The sequence below is a fragment of the Ostrea edulis genome, chromosome 8 (genome assembly GCF_947568905.1).
Source record: "Ostrea edulis chromosome 8, xbOstEdul1.1, whole genome shotgun sequence".
In the NCBI taxonomy this organism is placed as follows: domain Eukaryota; kingdom Metazoa; phylum Mollusca; class Bivalvia; order Ostreida; family Ostreidae; genus Ostrea; species Ostrea edulis.
In genome coordinates, this window is record NC_079171.1 from 55,493,282 (window position 1) to 55,515,603 (window position 22,322).

The 22,322-nt window shown below is 35.2% G+C and overlaps 1 protein-coding gene across 1 annotated transcript in view; it reads left to right on the forward strand.

Annotated features, from left to right (window-relative positions):
* Positions 1-3,016: 3,016 nt before the first annotated feature.
* LOC130049215 (uncharacterized) overlaps positions 3,017-22,322 on the forward strand; it is a 32,659-nt gene continuing 13,353 nt past the window's right edge. The window contains exons 1-2 of the mRNA XM_056146502.1: positions 3,017-3,307; positions 3,729-4,611. Coding sequence (XP_056002477.1) covers positions 3,038-3,307; positions 3,729-4,611 — 1,153 coding nt within the window. The 5' untranslated portion in view covers positions 3,017-3,037. The remainder of the gene's footprint in view (positions 3,308-3,728; positions 4,612-22,322) is intronic.

The window sequence follows — 22,322 nt, forward strand, 5'->3', positions numbered from 1 at the left end:
AATTTAAATAAAGCATCGTAGTAAAATGACAAAATGGTCGGTTTTGACTTGACAAGATACAATTGGCATACAGGTATTCGTATGCTGGATCAAAATTCAGAATGCAAGAGCTTGTACATGGAATCCTTGAGATTACACTGAATTTTACATTCATAGGTCATATTCACGCTTGAACAAGAGTGTTTTGGGTTCTTGCGAAATGCTCCATGTGCTTCAAGCTTTCGAAGTTCCAGTGGCAGTTTATTCCACAATTGTGAACCTAGTGTTTTTTATGGCTATATTTGCATATAGACAAGCTACATGTCATATTTTCAAATCATCGAATCTTTTCAATTTCATTTTGTTTACAATTAGATCATTTGGATACATGTGTGTACCGTGTTATTTTTTTTCTTCTTTTTTATTATACGTCTTTATGCATACATTCATCACTTGCATAGTATTAGTGTTTTTCAGAACATAACAAAATCACAATTGGTTTTTGGGGTAGATATTTTATCTAGACGGCATATGTGGCTACATTATATCACCTTGCATATCAGGATTACTTCAGTCATTTTCAAATGGACATGCATCCTACAACATGAGGTCCTCGTCATCATCTTCATCTGACGATATCAGTGGTCGCTGCATCGTTTTCATTGAGACATGAAACACTTGTTGCCCTTGTACAAGTCAGGACAACCTTCCGATCCGTATTGCAGGACAAACATATACATATGCAGAAAATATAATTGATATTTCAAACAAGGGTCCCACAAGCCTTACTAGTTTAAACCATCACTAGTCCCAAGGGCTAAACATCTAGAAAATATTTCTTATTCTGAACATCTAAGCTAAATTCTAATATTCAACAACACCATAAAACAAGTTGTGTTAAAACGCCAACACCCTTAAAAGTACAGATAAAAGGCTTTACATGATATGGTATATACGATATCACTATTTTGGACCCACGCTAAAGTCAAAACCCTGGGGTTGCTGTATCAGTAAACTTTAAAAAGTCTTTCAAATGATTAGGACAATAATCACTACGATAATAATTTTGACTCCATCCTGAAACCAAACCCTTACCCTCTAGGATAATGAAATTTACAATTCTGGTAGAGAACTACCTATTCCTTTGAATATTCATTTAGTTTAATTTATGGTATCAATAGCATTAAAGCAAATATCATTTACATGTTTTGCATCTAAGCAGTATATATACCAAGTTTGACCCCCCCCCCCCTTGCAATTAGAACCACTACCACGGGGATCATGATATTTACAATTTTGGTAGAGGCCTTTCTGGGCTATATCATTATGCATTTAGGTTTTCCTTAAAGATATGATGTTCTAGAGAATATTTACAAATTGGTCAGTTTTTGTCAGTTTTTGCCCTGTCCCTAATGCCTTAGGAGTCCTGAAATTTACAATTGATGTCCTCCTTGTCCCAATGATGCTTTATAGCAGAATTAGAAGGTATTTATCATAAAGTTAAAAATGTTCAGTTGTTAACGCATGACGGACGACACACGGCGACAGACGCAGACCAATTGCAATAGGTGAACTAGGTGATCATGGGAACTAAATAAGGAGCATAATGTTTATATTTTAGGTTGAAGTATTTCATGTTTTTTAATCACGTCTAGCGATGTAACATTCCCGGCATGCATTTTATGAATTTACGTGTATACGTAATTATACGATGATGTATACAATATGTTTTGTTTTACAAAGCAGATAACATCAGGCTGATCATTTTATACATATGTATCAAAAAGCAGTGTCACCAGTAGGGATCAATACACATACTTTTTACAACTTTTACTTTGCAACTTTGAAGCAAACTGCAGAGCAAGACTAAACTTCAATTTATCGTAAAATGAAAAATAACGAGAAATATACATTTAACACAAATAAGAGTTCAACAAGGATGAATTTACTTGCAATTTCTGCAATATTTCTGTTTCTTCTCGTGACATTTAACGTTGTATAAGAAACGAAAATGTAAATTTCATATTGATATAAATAAGCCTTTTGTGAAAATTCTCGAACATTTCAAATGTCATTTCAATAACAGAATGTATGATACAAAGGACATGCAGAGTGTACCGCTCAATATAAAGCTGCATGTGGGACAGTGTATGGTGTTTATAAATATCAACTGATTCGATATGCAAGAGCTTGTTCTGGGTATAGTCAGTTCTTAAATCGAGGTAAGCTACTGACAAACAAATTGATGGTACAGGGATTTCAACAGTCTCGATTGAAGTCAGCATTTCGCAAATGCTATGGTCGTTATAACGATCTAGTTCGCCAATACAACCTCGCATTGGGTCAAATGCTGTCTGACGTGTTTCATACCGAATGTTAAGCCGTTCTTGGCACATTGATTTTGACTGCAGATAACTCCGTTTACCTGATCAGGATATAGGGCTCACGGCGGGTGTGACCGATCAACAGGGGATGCTTAGTCCTTATAGGCACCTGATCCCAACTCTGGTGTGTCCAGGGGTCCGTGTTTGCCCAACTATATGTTTTGTATTGCTTGTAGGAGTTATGAGATTGATCACTGGTCGTTATCTTCACCTTGCATCCGTTCACTATTAAGCATAACAGTCCTCCATGTCATAATAATTTCACTTAGAAATGAATAAGTAGATGCTTAAATACTGTTCTTGGTACGATGTCAAATAATTCAGATATATCACTGTTCGTTATCTTCACCTTGCATATGGAGGAGTCTACATCATCTGACGACCAATCACATCCGCCGTGAGATAGAAAATATATATCATATTGATAGCACATATAAATATACCATTCCGACCTTGTTTACTGAAATGAATTATACTATTATGTAACATAAATTTAAACGAGGATGAAATGTCACACAGTTTTGGTCACGATGTTGTTTAATCATTAATAGAATACAGTTTACAGTAATGTATTCCATTCCATTCGTTTTTATAACACATATGCATGGTAAATGGAAATATATCATATCAGATATTTTTTCTAACAGAAATCAGAAGAATAGTTGGATACCAATATGGACCATGCAAGATCGTCTACCCATTCACTAGATTTAGACAAAGTTCTTGAATCTATCAGTAGAATTCGTCCAACGGTGCCAGAATCTTTTGCAGACGGGTTACTGCATGCCATAGCATTTAATGATTTCATTAAGGAGTTAGAAAATCTTTCCCGCAGTGTAGAAATCATTCCCATAGATCAATTCAAGGAACATTCTGGAACTGTGTGTGCTTTCGAAGTTGAAGTTGGAATTCAGAAAGGGAACAACTTTAAAGTTATCGAGAAGGTATTAAATAACTGATTCTTCAGCATGTAAAGTATGTAGAGTTCTGGCAATACACGCACACACACACACACACATATATATATATATATATATATATATATATATATATATATATATATATATGATATTATAGATAGATAGGTTAGGGTTACAATATATATAGTTAAATGTCAGTGTGTCGAAGGTCGATATCTCCTTCACACCACGGTTATGTCGAAGTGTTTCGAAAATCCCAAACAGTTATTCTTTAAGTGTTTTACCTTCGAGATATCTCAAATCATCGGTTATATTGGAACCTTTCCTCAGTCATATCGAGTTCGAGATAATGAGGTTTGACAATATATACATAGAGAGATAGGAGGGATAGGAGGGGGATTGGCGTCTGAGTGTGAAAAATTTATAATTATTTTAACTTTTATAGGATTCCTTACGAAGGCATGAATTTTTATCACCGCGAAAAACCTTCCCTAGGGCGTTCCTAATAGACAGTGATTCCATATATGTTGCTGATGCCAAGTGGGCAGTGTACAAAGAATTCCAATTTCAAATAGATTCGGACAACATTTGTCTACAGCATACATGTGAGGATTACGAAGAAGTAGCTAAAGTGTGTGCAGTTCATGCGATTTCGTCTTTTACTGAAAAACTAAAATCTATCACAGAGGCTGTTCCAGTGAATGACATTTCTTCAATTGTCCATGATGCTGCTTGGAAGTCTTTAGCAAAAGAAAACATCAGAGACATATGTAGAGAAACTGTGATCAAAAGCGAGAGAGAAACTGTTGGTAATGTAGGAAGCCCGAGCTACATAAGCCATTTCTCACCAACAGTAAACGGTCTGAAAAAAGTGTTAGTTAAAGAAACTTTGAAAAGTGTAGGACAGGATTTGAGTTCAGAAATATGCAAAGGCCTTCTAAAACATATTCAATCCAAAGTTCAGCAAAATTTACAACACAACATTGAAAACCTCAAAATTTCGATAGCCGAAGAAAATTTGAAGGGAGTTGTTGTTGTTATAGGAACAATCATTGTTTCATTATTCTTACCCCTCTTTGGAATAATTATTGCTGCCTTCACATTCATATATACAATATTTGCTTCCGTGGATATCAATTCATTGTCATGGCGTAACAAAGTGGCAGATGAAATTTATCAAACAATTTGCAACAAAAGAGATGAACTTTTGAAGAATGTCATACGTGAGATGGAAGAAATATGCAGAAAAGCAATCGCGGAATTAGAGAAAGCTCACAAAATAATCAAAGATCAAAAAGGCGAAATAATCTTGGTTTCCCAAAGTGAGCGTAAGTAGACCTAATTCATATTTATGTTCCCCAAACAAAGTTTGGGAACATATTGTTTTTATTGTAGTTTCTTTTTCTTCTCCTTCTATTTCTTCTTCTTCTTCTTCTTCTTATTATTATTATTATTATTGTTATTAAGGTCATCCGTTGGTAATTCTACTGTTTATTATTATTATTATTATGTTCCCCAAACAAAGTTTGAGAACATATTGTTTTTACTTTGTTTCTTATTAAGGTCTTCCGTTTCCAACGGAAGACCTTCTAGTGATTCTACTGTTTATTATTATTAGGGTCTTCCGTCTTCAGCGGAAGAACCTTCTATTATTCTATTGTTGATTTTTCACTTTTCTTATTATTAAGGTCTTCCGTTTCCAACGGAAGACCTTATAGTGATTCTACTGTTTATTATTATTATTAAGGTCTTCCATTTCCAACGGAAGACCTTCTAGTGATTCTACTGTTTATTAAGGTCTTCCGTTACCAACGGAAGACCTTCTAGTGATTCTACTGTATATTAGGGTCTTCCGTCTTCAGCGGAAGACCCTTCTATTATTCTATTGTTGATTTTTCACTTTTCTTATTAGGGTCTTCCGTCTTCAGCGGAAGACCCTTCTATTATTCTATTGTTGATTTTTCACTTTTCTTATTATTATTATTATTATTCTTTTTTTTTCTCCTTACCGATTTTTGTGCAGAAGATTTCTCGGAGATGGCAGGATCAATTTGCTTCAAATTTTCAAGATTGATGCGTTGCCATTTGAAGTTTGTACCGCCGTTTCAATTTTTGAAAAATCACTTCCGGTTGGAAGTTATCCCCCTTTTATCGATTTTCAGATGACCATTTTGTCCAGACAAAAACTCAAAAACGATAAAAGCTAGAGTGCTGAAATTTTCAGTGTTGTTAGACGACATGTTGTAGTTGTGCACCTGGGTTTTCAAAATTTCCGGAAGTGCCTAGTATGGAAGCTCGGTAGGGGTCGAAAATGGAGTTTTTAAAAGTGTCTCATTTTTCTCCACGTTTTAAATCATAACTATTTACTCGTAAATATTTTGCTTAGACATATATAACAAAAGTTGTACAGTTTATTGAGATCTTTCGTGACATATCAAGAAATGAGCCCATAGGCCTCATGGCTCGCCTGAACCATTGAATTTCTGTTACAATGATTAACTTTTTTCTCACGAAACTTTTGATAAGACATGTAGAATAAAAGTTATTCAGGTTTGCAAGATCTATCTAATGATATAAAAAACTAGGCCTCAGGGCGTCATGGCTCGCCTGAACAATCGAATTTGTATCACAATTAATAACATTAATAACTTTTTCCTCGAGAAACTTTTGACAAGACATGTAGAACAAAAGTTGTTCAGTTTCGCAAGGGTTAACTAACGATGTTAAGAAATAGGCCTGTGGGACTCATGGCTCACCTGAACAGTTGGGTTATTGTTGCAATCTATAACATTTTTGTCAAGAAACTTTTAATAAGACATCTTGAACAAAAGTTGTTCAGTTTTGCAAGATCTTTCGAACAACATCATGAAAAAGGTCAACGGGCCTCATGGCTCGCCTGAACAGTTTGATCAGTGTCACAATTACTAACTTTTTTCTCGAGAATCTTTTGATAAGACATGTAGAACAAAAGTTGTTCAGTTTTGCAAGATCTTTCAAACGATATCAAGAAAAAGGCCCACGGGCCTTATGACTCGCCTTAACAGTGATAAATGTCGCATAACGTTATACTCGTAAATATTTTCTTTAGACATATATAACAAAAGTTGTACAGTTTATTGAGATCTTTCGTGCCGTATCAAGAAATGGGCCCATGGGCTTCATGGCTCGCCTGAACCATTGAATTTCTGTTACAATGATTAACTTTTTCCTCACGAAACTTTGATGAAACATGTAGAATAAAAGTTGTTCAGTTTTGCAAGATCTATCTAATGATATCAAAAAATAGGCCTGCGGGGGTCATGGCTCGCCTGAACAGTCGAATTTGTATCACAATTAATAACATTAATAACTTTTTTCTCGAGAAACTTTTGATAAGACATGTAGAACAAAAGTTGTTCAGATTCGCAAGCGTTACTAACGATGTTAAGAATAAGGCCTGCGGGTCTCATGGCTCACCTGAACAGTTGGGTTATTGTTGTAATCTATAACATTTTAGTCAAGAAACTTTTAATGAGACATCTAGAGCAAAAGTTGTTCAGTTTTGCAAGATGTTTCAAACAACATCATGAAAAAGGCGAACGAGCCTCATGGCTCGCCTGAAGAGTTTGATTAGTGTCACAATCAATAGCTTTTTTCTGGAGAAACTTTTGATAAAACATGTAGACCAAAAGTTGTTCAGGTTTGCAAGATCTTTCAAACGATATCAAGAAAAAGGCCCACGGGCCTTATCACTCGCCTTAACAGTCTGATAAATGTCGCAATCAATAACTTTTTTCTTAAGAAAATTTCCATAGGACATGTAGAACAAAATTTGTTCAGTTTTGCGAGATATATCTAGAATGATATAAAAAAAAAATAGGCCTCCAGGCGGCATGACTCGCCTGATCAGTTGAATCTGTATCACAGTAAATAACATTATTGACTTTTTTCTTGAAAAAAAGCTGACCCCTTTAATTAGTTGCCGAGAGGTAGAGAGAGTCTTTAATTTATAACATTTAAATGATCAATATTTGTAAAACATTACCAAAGCTAAATTGTACGTCTAGACAATATATTTGTATCATTATTTATGAACGAAAATGTCAGTCAAATTCTTATCTAATCACATCTAAATTTGGACGGAAGACCCACTCGTTGCTCGCAACGAGATCGAATCTAGTTATTAGGGCTTTCCACCTTTCAGTGGAAAGTCCTATTGTTATTGTTCTGTTTATTATTATTTTCCTGCCGTCAAAAAAAATCTTCGTCTTAAGACTTATCGAAAAACTTTATAGTCCATCATATAGTACTTCTTGAGAAACGAATACAGTTCACCCTGCGTAATTGAACTTTGACCCCTTACGGAGTTATTTGACCTTTCGCAGAAATCATTGTTAGCACTTCTACTTTGTAACCGTAAATGATAGGAGGATGAAACCTTTTCTAAAACATAGAGGGTAATTAGTAGAAGCGAAGAATTTCAAATGAAGGGGTTCGGTGTCCCCTAAGGGGAGTTAATGCCTCTTTATGTTTTGCGATTTATTCGTAAAACATGTCGAGCTTGAGCACGGTTTGTCGTAGAGACATGGGACCAACTGGAATAGGATCGGTGACCTTTGACCTTGAAAATTAGGTCAAGGTCAAAGGTCAAGGTCATCAGAAAAGAGGAAAAAATAGCACTTTTTATACTCTTTTTCCTGCTTAAGATAGCGTTTAAATATTATATGGGTAAGTATTGACTTCTTGATTGGATTTGATAGTATGCATTACAACTTTGAACTTTGACCCTTCTGTGAATTTCGGAGACTCGCGTCAAAAACCTTGTTATCGCTACTCCTACTTAACGGAAAGTCATAGAGACACGAAACCTTCGCTAATGAATTCACAGTAAAACCCTCTTGCAAAGAAAAAATAATCAAAGGGATACGAAAACCCTTAAGCATAGTTATTGCCCCTGAAAGTCTCCAATATCATTATCTAAGCCTATAACTTTTATATTAATATAGATAGAGACATGAGACCACTTGCATTCAGACCGATGACCTTTGACCTTCAAAATGAGGTCAAGGTCATAGGTCAAGGTCATCATCAAAATTATTTTTTTTCCATTTTCAAGGTCTTTTAAAGTATTTTTATCATTGATATGCTAACCGAAAGTAACCGAAAACCCCTAAACAAATTATTGCCCCTGAATATCTTGATTAACATTTTTTTAAGCTTATAGCTTTTACATTAATATAGATAGAGACATGGGATCACTTGCATTAAGACCGATGACCTTTGACCTTCAAAATGAGGTGAAGGTCAAAGGTCAAGGTCATCGTGAAAATAATTAATGAAATTTTCTTGGTCATTTCGAGTTTCGTACATCATCTTAAATATTCTTAAATGTCTTTTTTTAAATCCTTGCAGGTGGAAAGCCCTCTAATTGTTCGCGAACAATTAGGATCACTAGTTATTATTATTATTCTTTTTTTTTCTCCTTACCGATTTTTGTGCAGAAGATTTCTCGGAGATGGCTGGATCGATTTGCTTCAAATTTTCAGGATTGATGCGTTGCCATTTGAAGTTTGTACCGCCGTTTCAATTTTTGAAAAATCACATCCGCTTGGAAGTTATCCCCCTTTTATCGATTTTCAGATGACCATTTTGTCCAGACAAAAACTCGAAAACGGTAAAAGCTAGAGTGCTGAAATTTTCAGTGATGTTAGACGACATGTTGTAGTTGTGCACCTGGGTTTTCAAAATTTCCGGAAGTGCCTAGTATGGAAGCTCGGTATGGGTCGAAAATGGAGTTTTAAAAAGTGTCCAATTTTTTTCCACGTTTTAAATCAGAACTTTTTACTCGTAAATATTTTGTTTAGATATATATAACAAAAGTTGTACAGTTTATTGAGATCTTTCGTGTCATATCAAGAAATAGGCCCATGGGCCTCATGGCTCGCCTGAACCATTGAATTTCTGTTACAATGATTAACTTTTTTCTCACGAAACTTTTGGTAAGACATGTAGAAGAAAAGTTGTTCAGTTTTGCAAGGTCTATTTCATGATATCTTAAAAAAGGCTCCCGGGCTTCATGGCTCGCCTGAACAGTCGAATTTGTATCGCAATTAATAACATTGATAACTTTTTTCTCGAGAAACTTTTGACAAGACATGTAGAATAAAAGTTGTTCAGTTTCGCAAGCGTTAACTAACGATGTTAAGAAATAGGCCCGCGGGTCTCATCGCTCACCTGAACAGTTGGGTTATTGTTGCAATCTATAACATTTTTGTCAAGAAACTTTTAATAAGACATCTAGAACAAAAGTTGTTCAGTTTTGCAAGATCTTTCGAACAACATCATGAAAAAGGCCAACGGGCCTCATGGCTCGCCTGAACAGATTGATCAGTGTCACAATTACTAATTTTTTCTCGAGAATCTTTTGATAAGACATGTAGAACAAATGTTGTTCAGTTTCGCAAGCGTTAACTAACGATGTTAAGAAATAGGCCTGCGGGTCTCATGGCTCACCTGAACAGTTGGGTTATTGTTCCAATCTATAACATTTTCGTCAAGAAACTTTTAATGAGACATCTAGAGCAAAAGTTGTTCAGTTTTGCAAGATCTTTCGAACAACATCATGAAAAAGGCCAACGGGCCTCATGGCTCGCCTGAACAGATTGATCAGTGTCACAATTACTAATTTTTTCTCGAGAATCTTTTGATAAGACATGTAGAACAAATGTTGTTCAGTTTCGCAAGCGTTAACTAACGATGTTAAGAAATAGGCCTGCGGGTCTCATGGCTCACCTGAACAGTTGGGTTATTGTTCCAATCTATAACATTTTCGTCAAGAAACTTTTAATGAGACATCTAGAGCAAAAGTTGTTCAGTTTTGCAAGATCTTTCGAACAACATCATGAAAAAGGCCAACGGGCCTCATGGCTCGCCTGAACAGTTTGATTAGTGTCACAATTAATAACTTTTTTCTGGAGAAACTTTTGATAAGACATGTAGAACAAATGTTGTTCAGTTTCGCAAGCGTTAACTAACGATGTTAAGAAATAGGCCTGTGGGTATCATGGCTCACCTGAACAGTTGGGTTATTGTTGCAAGCTATAACATTTTTGTCAATAAACTTTTAATAAGACATCTAGAACAAAAATTCTTCAGTTTTGAAAGATCTTTCGAACAACATCATGAAAAAGGCGAACGGGCCTCATGGTTCGCTTGAACAGTTTGATTTGTGTCACAATCAATAACTTTTTTCTGGAGAAACTTTTGATAAGACATGTAGAACAAAAGTTGTTCAGTTTTGCAAGATCTTTCAAATGATATCAAGAAAAAGGCCCACGGGCCTTATGACTCGCCTTAACAATCTGATAAATGTTGCAATCAATAACTTTTTTCTCAAGAAAATTTTGATAGGACATGTAGAACAAAATTAGTTCCGTTTCACGAGATATATCTAGAATGATATATAAAAAAAATAGGCCTCCGGGCGACATGACTCGCCTGATCAGTCGAATTTGTATCGCAGTATATATAACATTATTAACTTGTTTGTCGAAGAAAAGTCTGACCCCTTCAATTAGTGGCCGAGAGCGACAGAGAGTCTTTAATTCATAGCACTTAAATGATCAATATTTGTAAAACATTACCGAAGCTAAATTGTACGTCTAGACAATATATTTGTATCATTATTCATGAACGAAAATCTCATTCGAATTCTTATCTCATCACATCTAAAATTGGACGGAAGACCCACTCGTTGCTCGCAACGAGATCGCATCTAGTTATTATTATTATTCATTTTTTTCTCCTTACCGATTTTGTGCAGAAGATTTCTCGGAGATGGCTGGATCGATTTGCTACAAATTTTCAGGGTTAATGCGCTGCTATTTGAAGTTTGTATCGCCGTTTCAATTTTTGAAAAATCACTTCCGGTTAGAAGTTATCCCCTTTTATCGATTTTCAGATAACCATTTTGTCCGGACAAAAACTCAAAAACGACATAAGCTAGAGTGCTGAAATTTTCAGTGATGTTAGACGAGATGTTGTAGTTGTGCACCAGGGTTTTAAAAATTTCCGGAAGTGCTTAGTATGGAAGCTCGGTAGGGGTCGAAAATGGAGTTTAGAAAAGTGCCCAATTTTTTTCCACGTTTTCCATCAGAACTTTTTACTCGTAAATATTTTGTTTAGACATATATAACAAAAGTTGTACAGTTTATTGAGATCTTTCGTGTCATATCAAGAAATGGGCCCATGAGCCTCATGGCTCGCCTGAACCATTGAATTTCTGTTACAATGATTAACTTTTTTCACACGAAACTTTTGATAAGACATGTAGAATAAAAGTTTTTCAGTTTTGCAAGATCTATCTAATGATATAAAAAAAAATAGGCCTCCAGGCGTCATGGCTCGCATGAACAGTCGAATTTGTATCACAATTAATAACATTAATAACTTTTTTCTCGAGAAACTTTTGACAAGACATGTAGAACAAAAGTTGTTCAGTTTCGTAAGCTTTAATTAACGATGTTAAGAAATAGGCCTGCGGGTCTCATGGCTCACCTGAACAGTTGGGTTATTGTTGCAGTCTATAACATTTTTGTCAAAAAACTTTTAATAAGACATCTAGAACAAAAGTTGTTCAGTTTTGCACGATTTTTCGGACAACATCATGAAAAAGGCGAACGGGCCTCATGCCTCGCCTGGAGAGTTTGATTAGTTTCACAATCAATAATTTTTTTCTCGAGAAACATTTGATAAGACATGTAGAACAAAAGTTGTTCAGTTTCGCAAGCGTTAACTAACGATCTTAAGAAATAGGCCTGCGAGTTTCATGGCTCACCTGAACAGTTGGGTTATTGTTGCAATCTATAACATTTTTGTCAAGAAACTTTTAATAAGACATCTAGAACAAAAATTGTTCAGTTTTACAAGATCTTTCGAACAACATCATCAAAAAGGCGAACGGGCCTCATGGCTCGCCTTTAGAGTTTGATTAGTGTCACAATCAATAGCTTTTTTCTAGAGAATCTTTTGATAAGACATGTAGAACAAAAGTTGTTCAGTTTTGCAAGATCTTTCAAACGATATCAAGAAAAAGGCCCACGGGCCTTATGACTCGCCTTAACAGTCTGATAAATGTCGCAATCAATAATTTTTTTCTCAAGAAAATTTTGATAAGACATGTAGAATAAAATTTGTTCACTTTTGCGAGATATATCTAGAGTGATATCAAAAAATAGGCCTCTGGGCAACATGACTCGCCTGATCAGTCGAATTTGTATCGCAGTAAATAACATTATTAACTTTTTTCTCGAAAAAAGGTTAACCCCTTTAATTAGTGGCCGAGAGGGGCAGAGAGTCTTTAATTTATAACACTTAAATGATCAATATTTGTAAAACATTACCAAAGCTAAATTGTACGTCTAGATAATATATTTGTATCATTATTTATGAACGAAAATCTCAGTCAAATTCTTATCTCATCACATCTAAAATTGGACGGAAGACCAACTCGTTGCTCACAACGAGATCGCATCTAGTTATTAAGGTCTTCCGTCTCCTGCGGAAGACCTTACTATTATTGTTCGCGTTCTTCTTCTTCATTATTATTAAGGTCTTCCGTCTCCTGCGGAAGACCTTACTATTATTGTTCGCGTTCTTCTTCTTCATTATTATTATTATTATTATTATTATTATTTTCCTTGGTAGTACACGCGTTTTTGTCAGCCATTTCTCGATCGATTTTCACGAAATTTTCAGGAAAGATGTCTTTTGGTGACGAGACTTTGCTTGCAAAATTTTCGTGCTTGACGTCACTTCCGGTCAGGAGTTATCTCTCTTTTAGTGACTTTTTGAAGGGCCTTGTTGTCCACACATCTCCTCCGTTAGTTTTGAAGCTAGAGTCTTGAAATTTCTACACAAGATAGAGTAAACATTTTAGAAGATTTGTGGGGGATTCGATTTTACCGGAGGCGATTTGCCTAAACGCTCGCCTGGACCTGAAAAAATGGATGCCAAAATTTTTCGCCGATTTCGGCGATTTTTCACCTTTGATCTCCAATATCTTTTTTCTTGCAAATATTTTGTTAAGATATGTAGAACAAAAGTTGTGCACATTTACGAGATCTTTTCGAAAATATCAAGATTTAGGGGCTAGCGCCTTAAATTAGGGATCTAGAAGGGCTCAAAGTCTAGATCAAATATCTCAAAAATCGTTAATATTTTGGTATAAGTCAAAGAACAAAAAATGTTCATGTCAACAATCCAAATCTATTCATATAAAAATTTAGGTCATATGTTACGTAATAAGGGATTTTAAGGGCCAAAACCGTAAATTTTTTACCCCTTGTATCTCGAAAACGACGAATATTTTGAAAAGCAATAAAGAACAAAAGTTGTTCAGAATGATGATCTGAACAATATGCATATTTCGTTTTTACCCTATGTGGCCCCGTTAGGGAGCTACAGTTTGGCCCCTAAAAATTAATTCTAGAAATAACTCGAGAACGGTAAAGAATTTCTAAATACTTGTTGAACAAAAAATGTTTGAAATGTCATGACCTTTCTTACGATATCAAGCAAAAGGGGCTGACCCTTTAAATTAGGGGCCCAAAAGGGTCCAAAGGTTTATGAGAATATCTCAGAAACTATTAACATTTTGTAATAAGTCATTGAAGCGGAAATGTTCATCTAAACGAGCTTGTTCTTATCAAATCAAAAAGTAGGTCATATGTTACGTAATAAGGGATTTTAAGGGCCAAAATCATAAATAATTGACGCCTCATATCTTGAAAACGACAAATATTTTGAAAAGCATTATTGAACAAAAGTTGTTCAGAATGATAATCTAAACAATATGTACATTTCGTTTTTTCCCTATGTGGCCCCGTTAGGGAGCTACAGTTTGGCCCCTAAATATTTCTTGTAGAGATAACTCGAGAACGGTAAAGAATTTCTAAATACTTGTTGAACAAAAAATGTTTGAAATGTCATGACCTTTCTTACGATGTCAAGCAAAACGGGCTGGCCCTTTAAATTAGGGGTTCAGAAGGGTCCAAATGTTTTTGAGAATATCTCAGAAACTATTAATATTTTGTAATAAGTCATTGAAGCGGAAATGATCATCTAAACGAGCTTGTTCTTATCAAATCAAAAAGTAGGACATATGGTACGTAATAAGGGATTTTAAGGGCCAAAATCGTAAATATTTGACGCCTCATATCTTGAAAACGACATATTTTTTGAAAAGCATTATTGAACAAAAGTTGTTCAATGTGTCATAACCTATCGATCAATATCAAAAAATGGGTCTGTGGGCATCATGGCTCGCCTGTAGAGTCGATTTTTGTCGATATCAGTCGATTTCAAAAACTTGTAACTGGTAAATATTTTGTAAGGACATATTGAACAAAAGTTGTTCAGTTTATCGAGATCTATCGATTGATATCAAGAAATAGGCCTATGGTCCTAATGGCTCGCCTGTAGAGTCGATTTTTTGTCGATATCGGTCGATCTCAATAACTTTTGACAGGTAAATATTTTGTAAAGACATATAGAACTAAAGTTGTTGAGTCTATAGAGGGCTAACAAATGACATCAAGAAATAGGTCCGCGGGCCTTATGGCTCGCCTGGAGAGTCGAATTTCAAACGAATTTCACCGCAATTTTGCTTCAGAAGCTTATGATATGAAAAATTGATTATATCTAAAGTGTCTTAAAGTCGGAAACTAAATTGGGACTCATTTGTCTTTTTTTTTTTTTAACTCCGAGTGCATCAACAAATCGGACGGAAGACCTACTCGTTGCTCGCAACGAGATCGTATCTAGTTAGGGTCTTCCGTCTTCAGCGGAAGACCCTTCTATTATTCTATTGTTGATTTTTCACTTTTCTTATTATTATTAGGGTCTTCCGTCTTCAGCGGAAGACCCTTCTATTATTCTATTGTTGATTTTTCACTTTTCTTATTATTATTATTATTATTCTTTTTTTTTTCCCTTACCGATTTTTGTGCAGAAGATTTCTCGGAGATGGCTGGATCAATTTGCTTCAAATTTTCAGGATTGATGCGTTGCCATTTGAAGTTTGCACCGCCGTTTCAATTTTCGAAAAATCACTTCCGGTTGGAAGTTATCCCCCTTTTATCGATTTTCAGATGACCATTTTGTCCAGACAAAAACTCAAAAACGATAAAAGTTAGAGTGCTGAAATTTTCAGTGATGTTAGACGACATGTTGTAGTTGTGCACCTGGGTTTTCAAAATTTCCGGAAGCGCCTGGTATGGAAGCTCGGTAGGGGTCGAAAATGGAGTTTAAAAAAGTGTCTCATTTTTCTCCACGTTTTAAATCATAACTATTTACTCGTAAATATTTTGCTTAGACATATATAACAAAAGTTGTACAGTTTATTGAGATCTTTCGTGTCATATCAAGAAATGAGCCCATAGGCCTCATGGCTCGCCTGAACCATTGAATTTCTGTTACAATGATTAACTTTTTTCTCACGAAACTTTTGATAAGACATGTAGAATAAAAGTTGTTCAGGTTTGCAAGATCTATCTAATGATATAAAAAACTAGGCCTCAGGGCGTCATGGCTCGCCTGAACAGTCGAATTTGTATCACAATTAATAACATTAATAACTTTTTTCTCGAGAAACTTTTGACAAGACATGTAGAACAAAAGTTGTTCAGTTTCGCAAGGGTTAACTAACGATGTTAATAACTAGGCCTGCGGGTCTCATGGCTCACCTGAACAGTTGGGTTATTGTTGCAATCTATAACATTTTTGTCAGGAAACTTTTAATAAGACATCTTGAACAAAAGTTGTTCAGTTTTGCAAGATCTTTCGAACAACATCATGAAAAAGGCCAACGGGCCTCATGGCTCGCCTGAACAATTTGATCAGTGTCACAATTACTAACTTTTTTATCGAGAATCTTTTGATAAGACATGTAGAACAAAAGTTGTTCAGTTTTGCAAGATCTTTCAAACGATATCAAGAAAAAGGCCCACGGGCCTTATGACTCGCCTTAACAGTGATAAATGTCGCATAACGTTATACTCGTAAATATTTTTTTTAGACATATATAACAAAAGTTGTACACTTTATTGAGATCTTTCGTGCCGTATCAAAAAATGGGCCCATGGGCCTCATGGCTCGCCTGAACCATTGAATTTCTGTTACAATGATTAACTTTTTCCTCACGAAACTTTGATAAAACATGTAGAATAAAAGTTGTTCAGTTTTGCAAGATCTATCTAATGATATCAAAAATAGGCCTACGGGCGTCATGGCTCGCCTGAACAGTCGAATTTGTATCACAATTAATAACATTAATAACTTTTTTCTCGAGAAACTTTTGATAAGATATGTAGAACAAAAATTGTTCAGATTCGCAAGCGTTACTAACGATGTTAAGAATAAGGCCTGCGGGTCTCATGGCTCACCTGAACAGTTGGGTTATTGTTGTAATCTATAACATTTTAGTCAAGAAACTTTTAATGAGACATCTAGAGCAAAAGTTGTTCAGTTTTGCAAGATGTTTCAAACAACATCATGAAAAAGGCGAACAGGCCTCATGGCTCGCCTGAAGAGTTTGATTAGTGTCACAATCAATAGCTTTTTTCTGGAGAAACTTTTGATAAAACATGTAGACCAAAAGTTGTTCAGGTTTGCAAGATCTTTCAAACGATATCAAGAAAAAGGCCCACGGGCCTTATCACTCGCCTTAACAGTCTGATAAATGTCGCAATCAATAACTTTTTTCTTAAGAAAATTTCCATAGGACATGTAGAAAAAAATTTGTTCAGTTTTGCGAGATATATCTAGAATGATATAAAAAAAAAATAGGCCTCCGGGCGGCATGACTCACCTGATCAGTTGAATCTGTATCGCAGTAAATAAGATTATTAACTTTTTTCTCGAAAAAAAGCTGACCCCTTTAATTAGTTGACGAGAGGTAGAGAGAGTCTTTAATTTATAACATTTAAATGATCAATATTTGTAAAACATTACCAAAGCTAAATTGTACGTCTAGACAATATATTTGTATCATTATTTATGAACGAAAATGTCAGTCAAATTCTTATCTAATCACATCTAAATTTGGACAGAAGACCCACTCGTTCCTCGCAACGAGATCGCATCTAGTTATTATTCTTTTTTTTCTCCTTACCGATTTTTGTGCAGAAGATTTCTCGGAGATGGCTGGATCGATTTGCTTTAAATTTTCAGGATTGATGCGTTGCCATTTGAAGTTTGTACCGCCGTTTCAATTTTTGAAAAATCACTTCCGGTTGCAAGTTATCCCCCTTTTATCGATTTTCAGATGACCATTTTGTCCAGACAAAAACTCAAAAACGATAAAAGCTAGAGAGCTGAAATGTTCAGTGATGTTAGACGACATGTTGTAGTTGTGCACCTGGGTTTTAAAAATTTCCGGAAGTGCCTAGTATGGAAGCTCGGTAGGGGTCGAAAATGGAGTTTTAAAAAGTGTCCAATTTTTTTCCACGTTTTGAATCAGAACTTTTTACTCGTAAATATTTTGTTTACACATATATAACAAAACTTGTACAGTTTATTGAGATCTTTAGTGCCATATCAAAAAATGGGCCCATGGGCCTCATGGCTCGCCTGAACCATTGAATTTCTGTTACAATGATTAACTTTTTTCTCACGAAACTTTTGATAAGACATGTAGAATAAAAGTTGTTCAGTTTTGCAAGTTCTATCTAATGATATCTAAAAATACGCCTCCGGGCGTCATGGCTCGCCTGAACAGTCGAATTTGTATCGCAATTAATAACATTAATAACTTTTTCCTCGAGAAACTTTTGACAAGACATGTAGAACAAAAGTTGTTCAGTTTCGCAAGCGTTAACTAACGATGTTAAGAAATAGGCCTGCGGGTCTCATGGCTCACCTGAACAGTTGGGTTATTGTTGCAATCTATAACATTTTTGTCAAGAAACTTTTAATAAGACATCTATAACAAAAGTTGTTCAGATTTGCAAGATCTTTCGAACAACATTATGAAAAAGGCCAACGGGCCTCATAGCTCGCCTGAAGAGTTTGATTAGTGTCACAATCAATAACTTTTTTCTGGAGAAACTTTTGATAAGACATGTAGAACAAAAGTTGTTCAGTTTCGCAAACGTTAACTAACAATGTTAAGAAATAGGCCTGTGGGTCTCATGGCTCACCTGAACAGTTGGGTTATTGTTGCAATCTATAACATTTTTGTCAAGAAACTTTTAATAAGACATCTAGAACAAAGGTTGTTCAGTTTTGCAAGATCTTTCCAACAACATCATGAAAAAGGCCAACGGACCTCATGGCTCGCCTGAACAGTTTGTTAGTGTCACAATTACTAACTTTTTTCTTGAGAATCTTTTGATAAGACATGTGGAACAAAAGTTGTTCAGTTTTGCAAGATCTTTCAAACGATATCAAGAAAAAGGCCCACGGGCCTTATGACTCGCCTTAACAGTCTGATAAATGTCGCATAACTGTATACTCGTAAATATTTTGTTTAGAGATATATAACAAAAGTTGTACAGTTTATTGAGGTCTTTCGTGCCGTATCCAGAAATGGGCCAATGGGCCTCATGGCTCGCCTGAACCATTGAATTTCTGTTACAATGATTAACTTTTTCCTCACGAAACTTTGATAAAACATGGAGAATAAAAGTTGTTCAGTTTTGCAAGTTCTATCTAATGATATTTTAAAAAAGGCCTCCGTGCGTCATGGCTCGCCTGAACAGTGGAATTTGTATCACAATTAATAACATTAATAACTTTTTTCTCGACAAACTTTTGACAAGACATGTAGAACAAAAGTTGTTCAGTTTCGCAAGCGTTAACTAACGATGTTAAGAAATAGGCCTGCGGGTATCATAGCTCACCTGAACAGTTGGGTTATTGTTGCAATCTATAACATTTTAGTCAAGAAACTTTTAATGAGACATCAAGAAAAAGGCCCACGGGCCTTATGACTCGCCTTAACAATGTGATAAATGTCGCAATCAATAACTTTTTTCTCAACAAAATTTTGATAGGACATGTAGAGCAAAATTTGTTCAGTTTTGCGAGATATATCTAGAATGATATATATATTTTTAAAAAGGCCTCCGGGCGACATGACTCGCCTGATCAGTCGAATTTGTATCGCAGTAAATAACATTATTAACTTCTTTCTCGAAAAAAGGCTGACCTCTTTAATTAGTGGCCGAGAGGGGCAGAAAGTCTTTAATTTATAACACTTAAATGATTAATATTTGTAAAACATTACTGAAGCTAAATTGTACGTTTAGACAATATATTTGTATCATTATTTATGAACGAAAATCTCAGTCAAATTCTTATCTCATCACATCTAAAATTGGACGGAAGACCCACTCGTTGCTCGCAACGAGATCGCATCTAGTTATTATTATTTTTTTCCCTTTCGTCTCCGAGACGGTTGGATGGATTTTCATAAAACTTTCACAGATTATGGAGAACGATGGTACCTCGAGGCATTTTTTAAATTTTTTCAAAATTCACTTCTGTTCGTGAGATACGTCCGATTTTCCGGTTTTTGTAAGAAACATTGTCCGGGGGTAAACTTGAAAACCACTAAAGATAATCGAATGAAACTTTTAGGGATGATAGATCTATTTTCTCTATGGTGCATACACGTGATATTTTTGTCGCCGTCACTTCCGGTCGTCACCGGAAGTGATTAAATAAATCATCAATATCAAACTTTTTTCTATCAAATTGAAACCTATATCAGTTTACTAGGTCTCGTTCTAATTCTCAAAAAATGTTGATCCCACCGGAAGTTCAATCTCCAACTTTCGGTTATATCAAAGAAAGACTATTCATTCTTTCATTTTTCAGTGCCATAAATCTCGGTCATAAAACTAGTTAATGAGTTGAGTTTTACATATATTATAGTCACTATAGATGTGTAGAGTAACCTCATATATTTTTGTAAAATTCACTTCCGGTCGGCAAATACGGCTTATTTGGGTGTTTTCGTTGTCCAACGTTTTTTTCAGAAACGGTAAAAGATAGAGTCACCAAATTTTCAGAGTTAATAGATCCCACTTTGTAGTCGTGCAGTAGGGGGTTAAGAATGTCGGCGGTCACTTCCGGTCGTCACCGGAAGTGATTAAATGAATCATAAATTTCAAACTTTTTTCTTTCAAATTGAAACCTGTATCGGTTTACTAGGTTTCGTTCTAATTCTCAAAAAATGTTGACCCCACCGGAAGTTAAATCTCCAACTTCCGGTTATATCAAAGAAAGACTATTCATTCTTTCATTTTTCAGTACCGTAAATCTCGGTCATAAAACAAGTTAATAATTTGAATTTTACATATGTTATAGACACTATAAATGTCTAGAGTAACTTTAAATATTTTTGTAAAATTTACTTCCGGTCGTGAGATATGGGGTGGACATATTCAAACCTTGTTTTTTCAGTTTCTCAATAATGAATATAGATTGACGCTTGAAACTTGTAGAGTTGATCAACTAGCATTAGTCCATTGTACACATACATTCAATTTTGTCGTCCGTCACTTCCGCTCTATACCGGAAGTATTTAAAAAGATGTCGATTTTCCGATTTCTTCGAGTGATTTCTCAGAGATGACTGGATATATTTTCTTGAAATTTTCAGGAATAATGTCTTATGAAATGACCTTCCTATAATTATTTTTGTTTTTACAAAATTCACTTCTGGTCAGAAAATATGGCCGATTTTCTGTTTCTCAAAAGGAATTTTGTCCAGCATTTTTCTTGGAAAAGGTAAAATATAGGTTCATCAAATATTCAGGGATGATCAATCTTCGTTTGTAGGCGTGCAGTAGGGGGTTGAACATGTCGAACGTCACTTCCTGTCGTCACCGGAAGTGATGGAAAGAATTGCAAATTTCAAACTTTTTCTTTTAAATTGAAACCTATACTAGTTTATTAAGTGTCTTTCAATGTGTCAAAAGAATATTGACTCTGTCGGTAGTCAAAACGACTACTTCCGGTTTCTTGATAAAATACCTTTTTACTTTTCGTCTCTTTGTCCCCATAAATCTCGCTTATATTTGAAGTGTTTCATATGATTTTCACATGTCTTAAGAATAGTATCAACTTCTAGAGTTTTGACTATTTTGTTTTTCAAAATTGACTTCCGGTCGGTAGTAACCTAGTAATTTTTCTTTCTTTAGTATACTTCTTTTTGTTGAGAACTCTTTCAGATAGAGACATGAAATTTTCAGGGAATATAGACAGTAAAGAGTCGCTGTCATTTATAGGAAAACACATCTGAATAGTACTCCCGGTCGTCACCGGAAGTTACGACAAAGGAGTAAACAATTCGATAATACATTTCTCATTGATTGTTAAGGCACATTTTCTGATACATTTAAATGGTTTTCGTAGGAATAGAAAGCTCTTTACCGGAAGTGGTCTAACGGAAGACCTACTCATTACTAGTAATGAGTGTCTAGTTATTATTCTTATTATTTTGACCTAATTTTGTGCAGGAGTTTTCTCAAAAACTATACAGTGGTTTTCAGTGACACTTTCAGGAAAAATGCGTTTTATTATGAACTTTGTTTATCACAAAAACAATTGGGAAAATTCTATTTCGGTTCCAAGTTATGGACAATTTTCTGATTTTGAAATGGAACTTTGTCCGCGAATGATCTCAGGAATGGCTAAAGATATGAACTGGAGACTTATTAGAGATGATAGAACATGACTTATAAATCTGCGTGAGCACTATTTCGTACGTCGTCATCACTTCCGGTCGCTACCGGAAGCGAATTTAAAAAATGGATTTTTTCAACTTTTTTGTTCTTTACTGTTTTTCTTTGATAAAGGTAAGATAAATAGAAACTCTTTATAGAATGCTGAATATGATATTTGTTTTTAAATTGATCAAACCAAACTCTATGATATTCGTAATTTTAATTCTGAAGCGAGGTCCTCGCTAGCAAATTGGTTAGCGTAGTGGATGTTCATGCGGACGACGCAGGTTCAATCCCCAGATTACTCGAATATTTTTCCAGCTTTAAAAT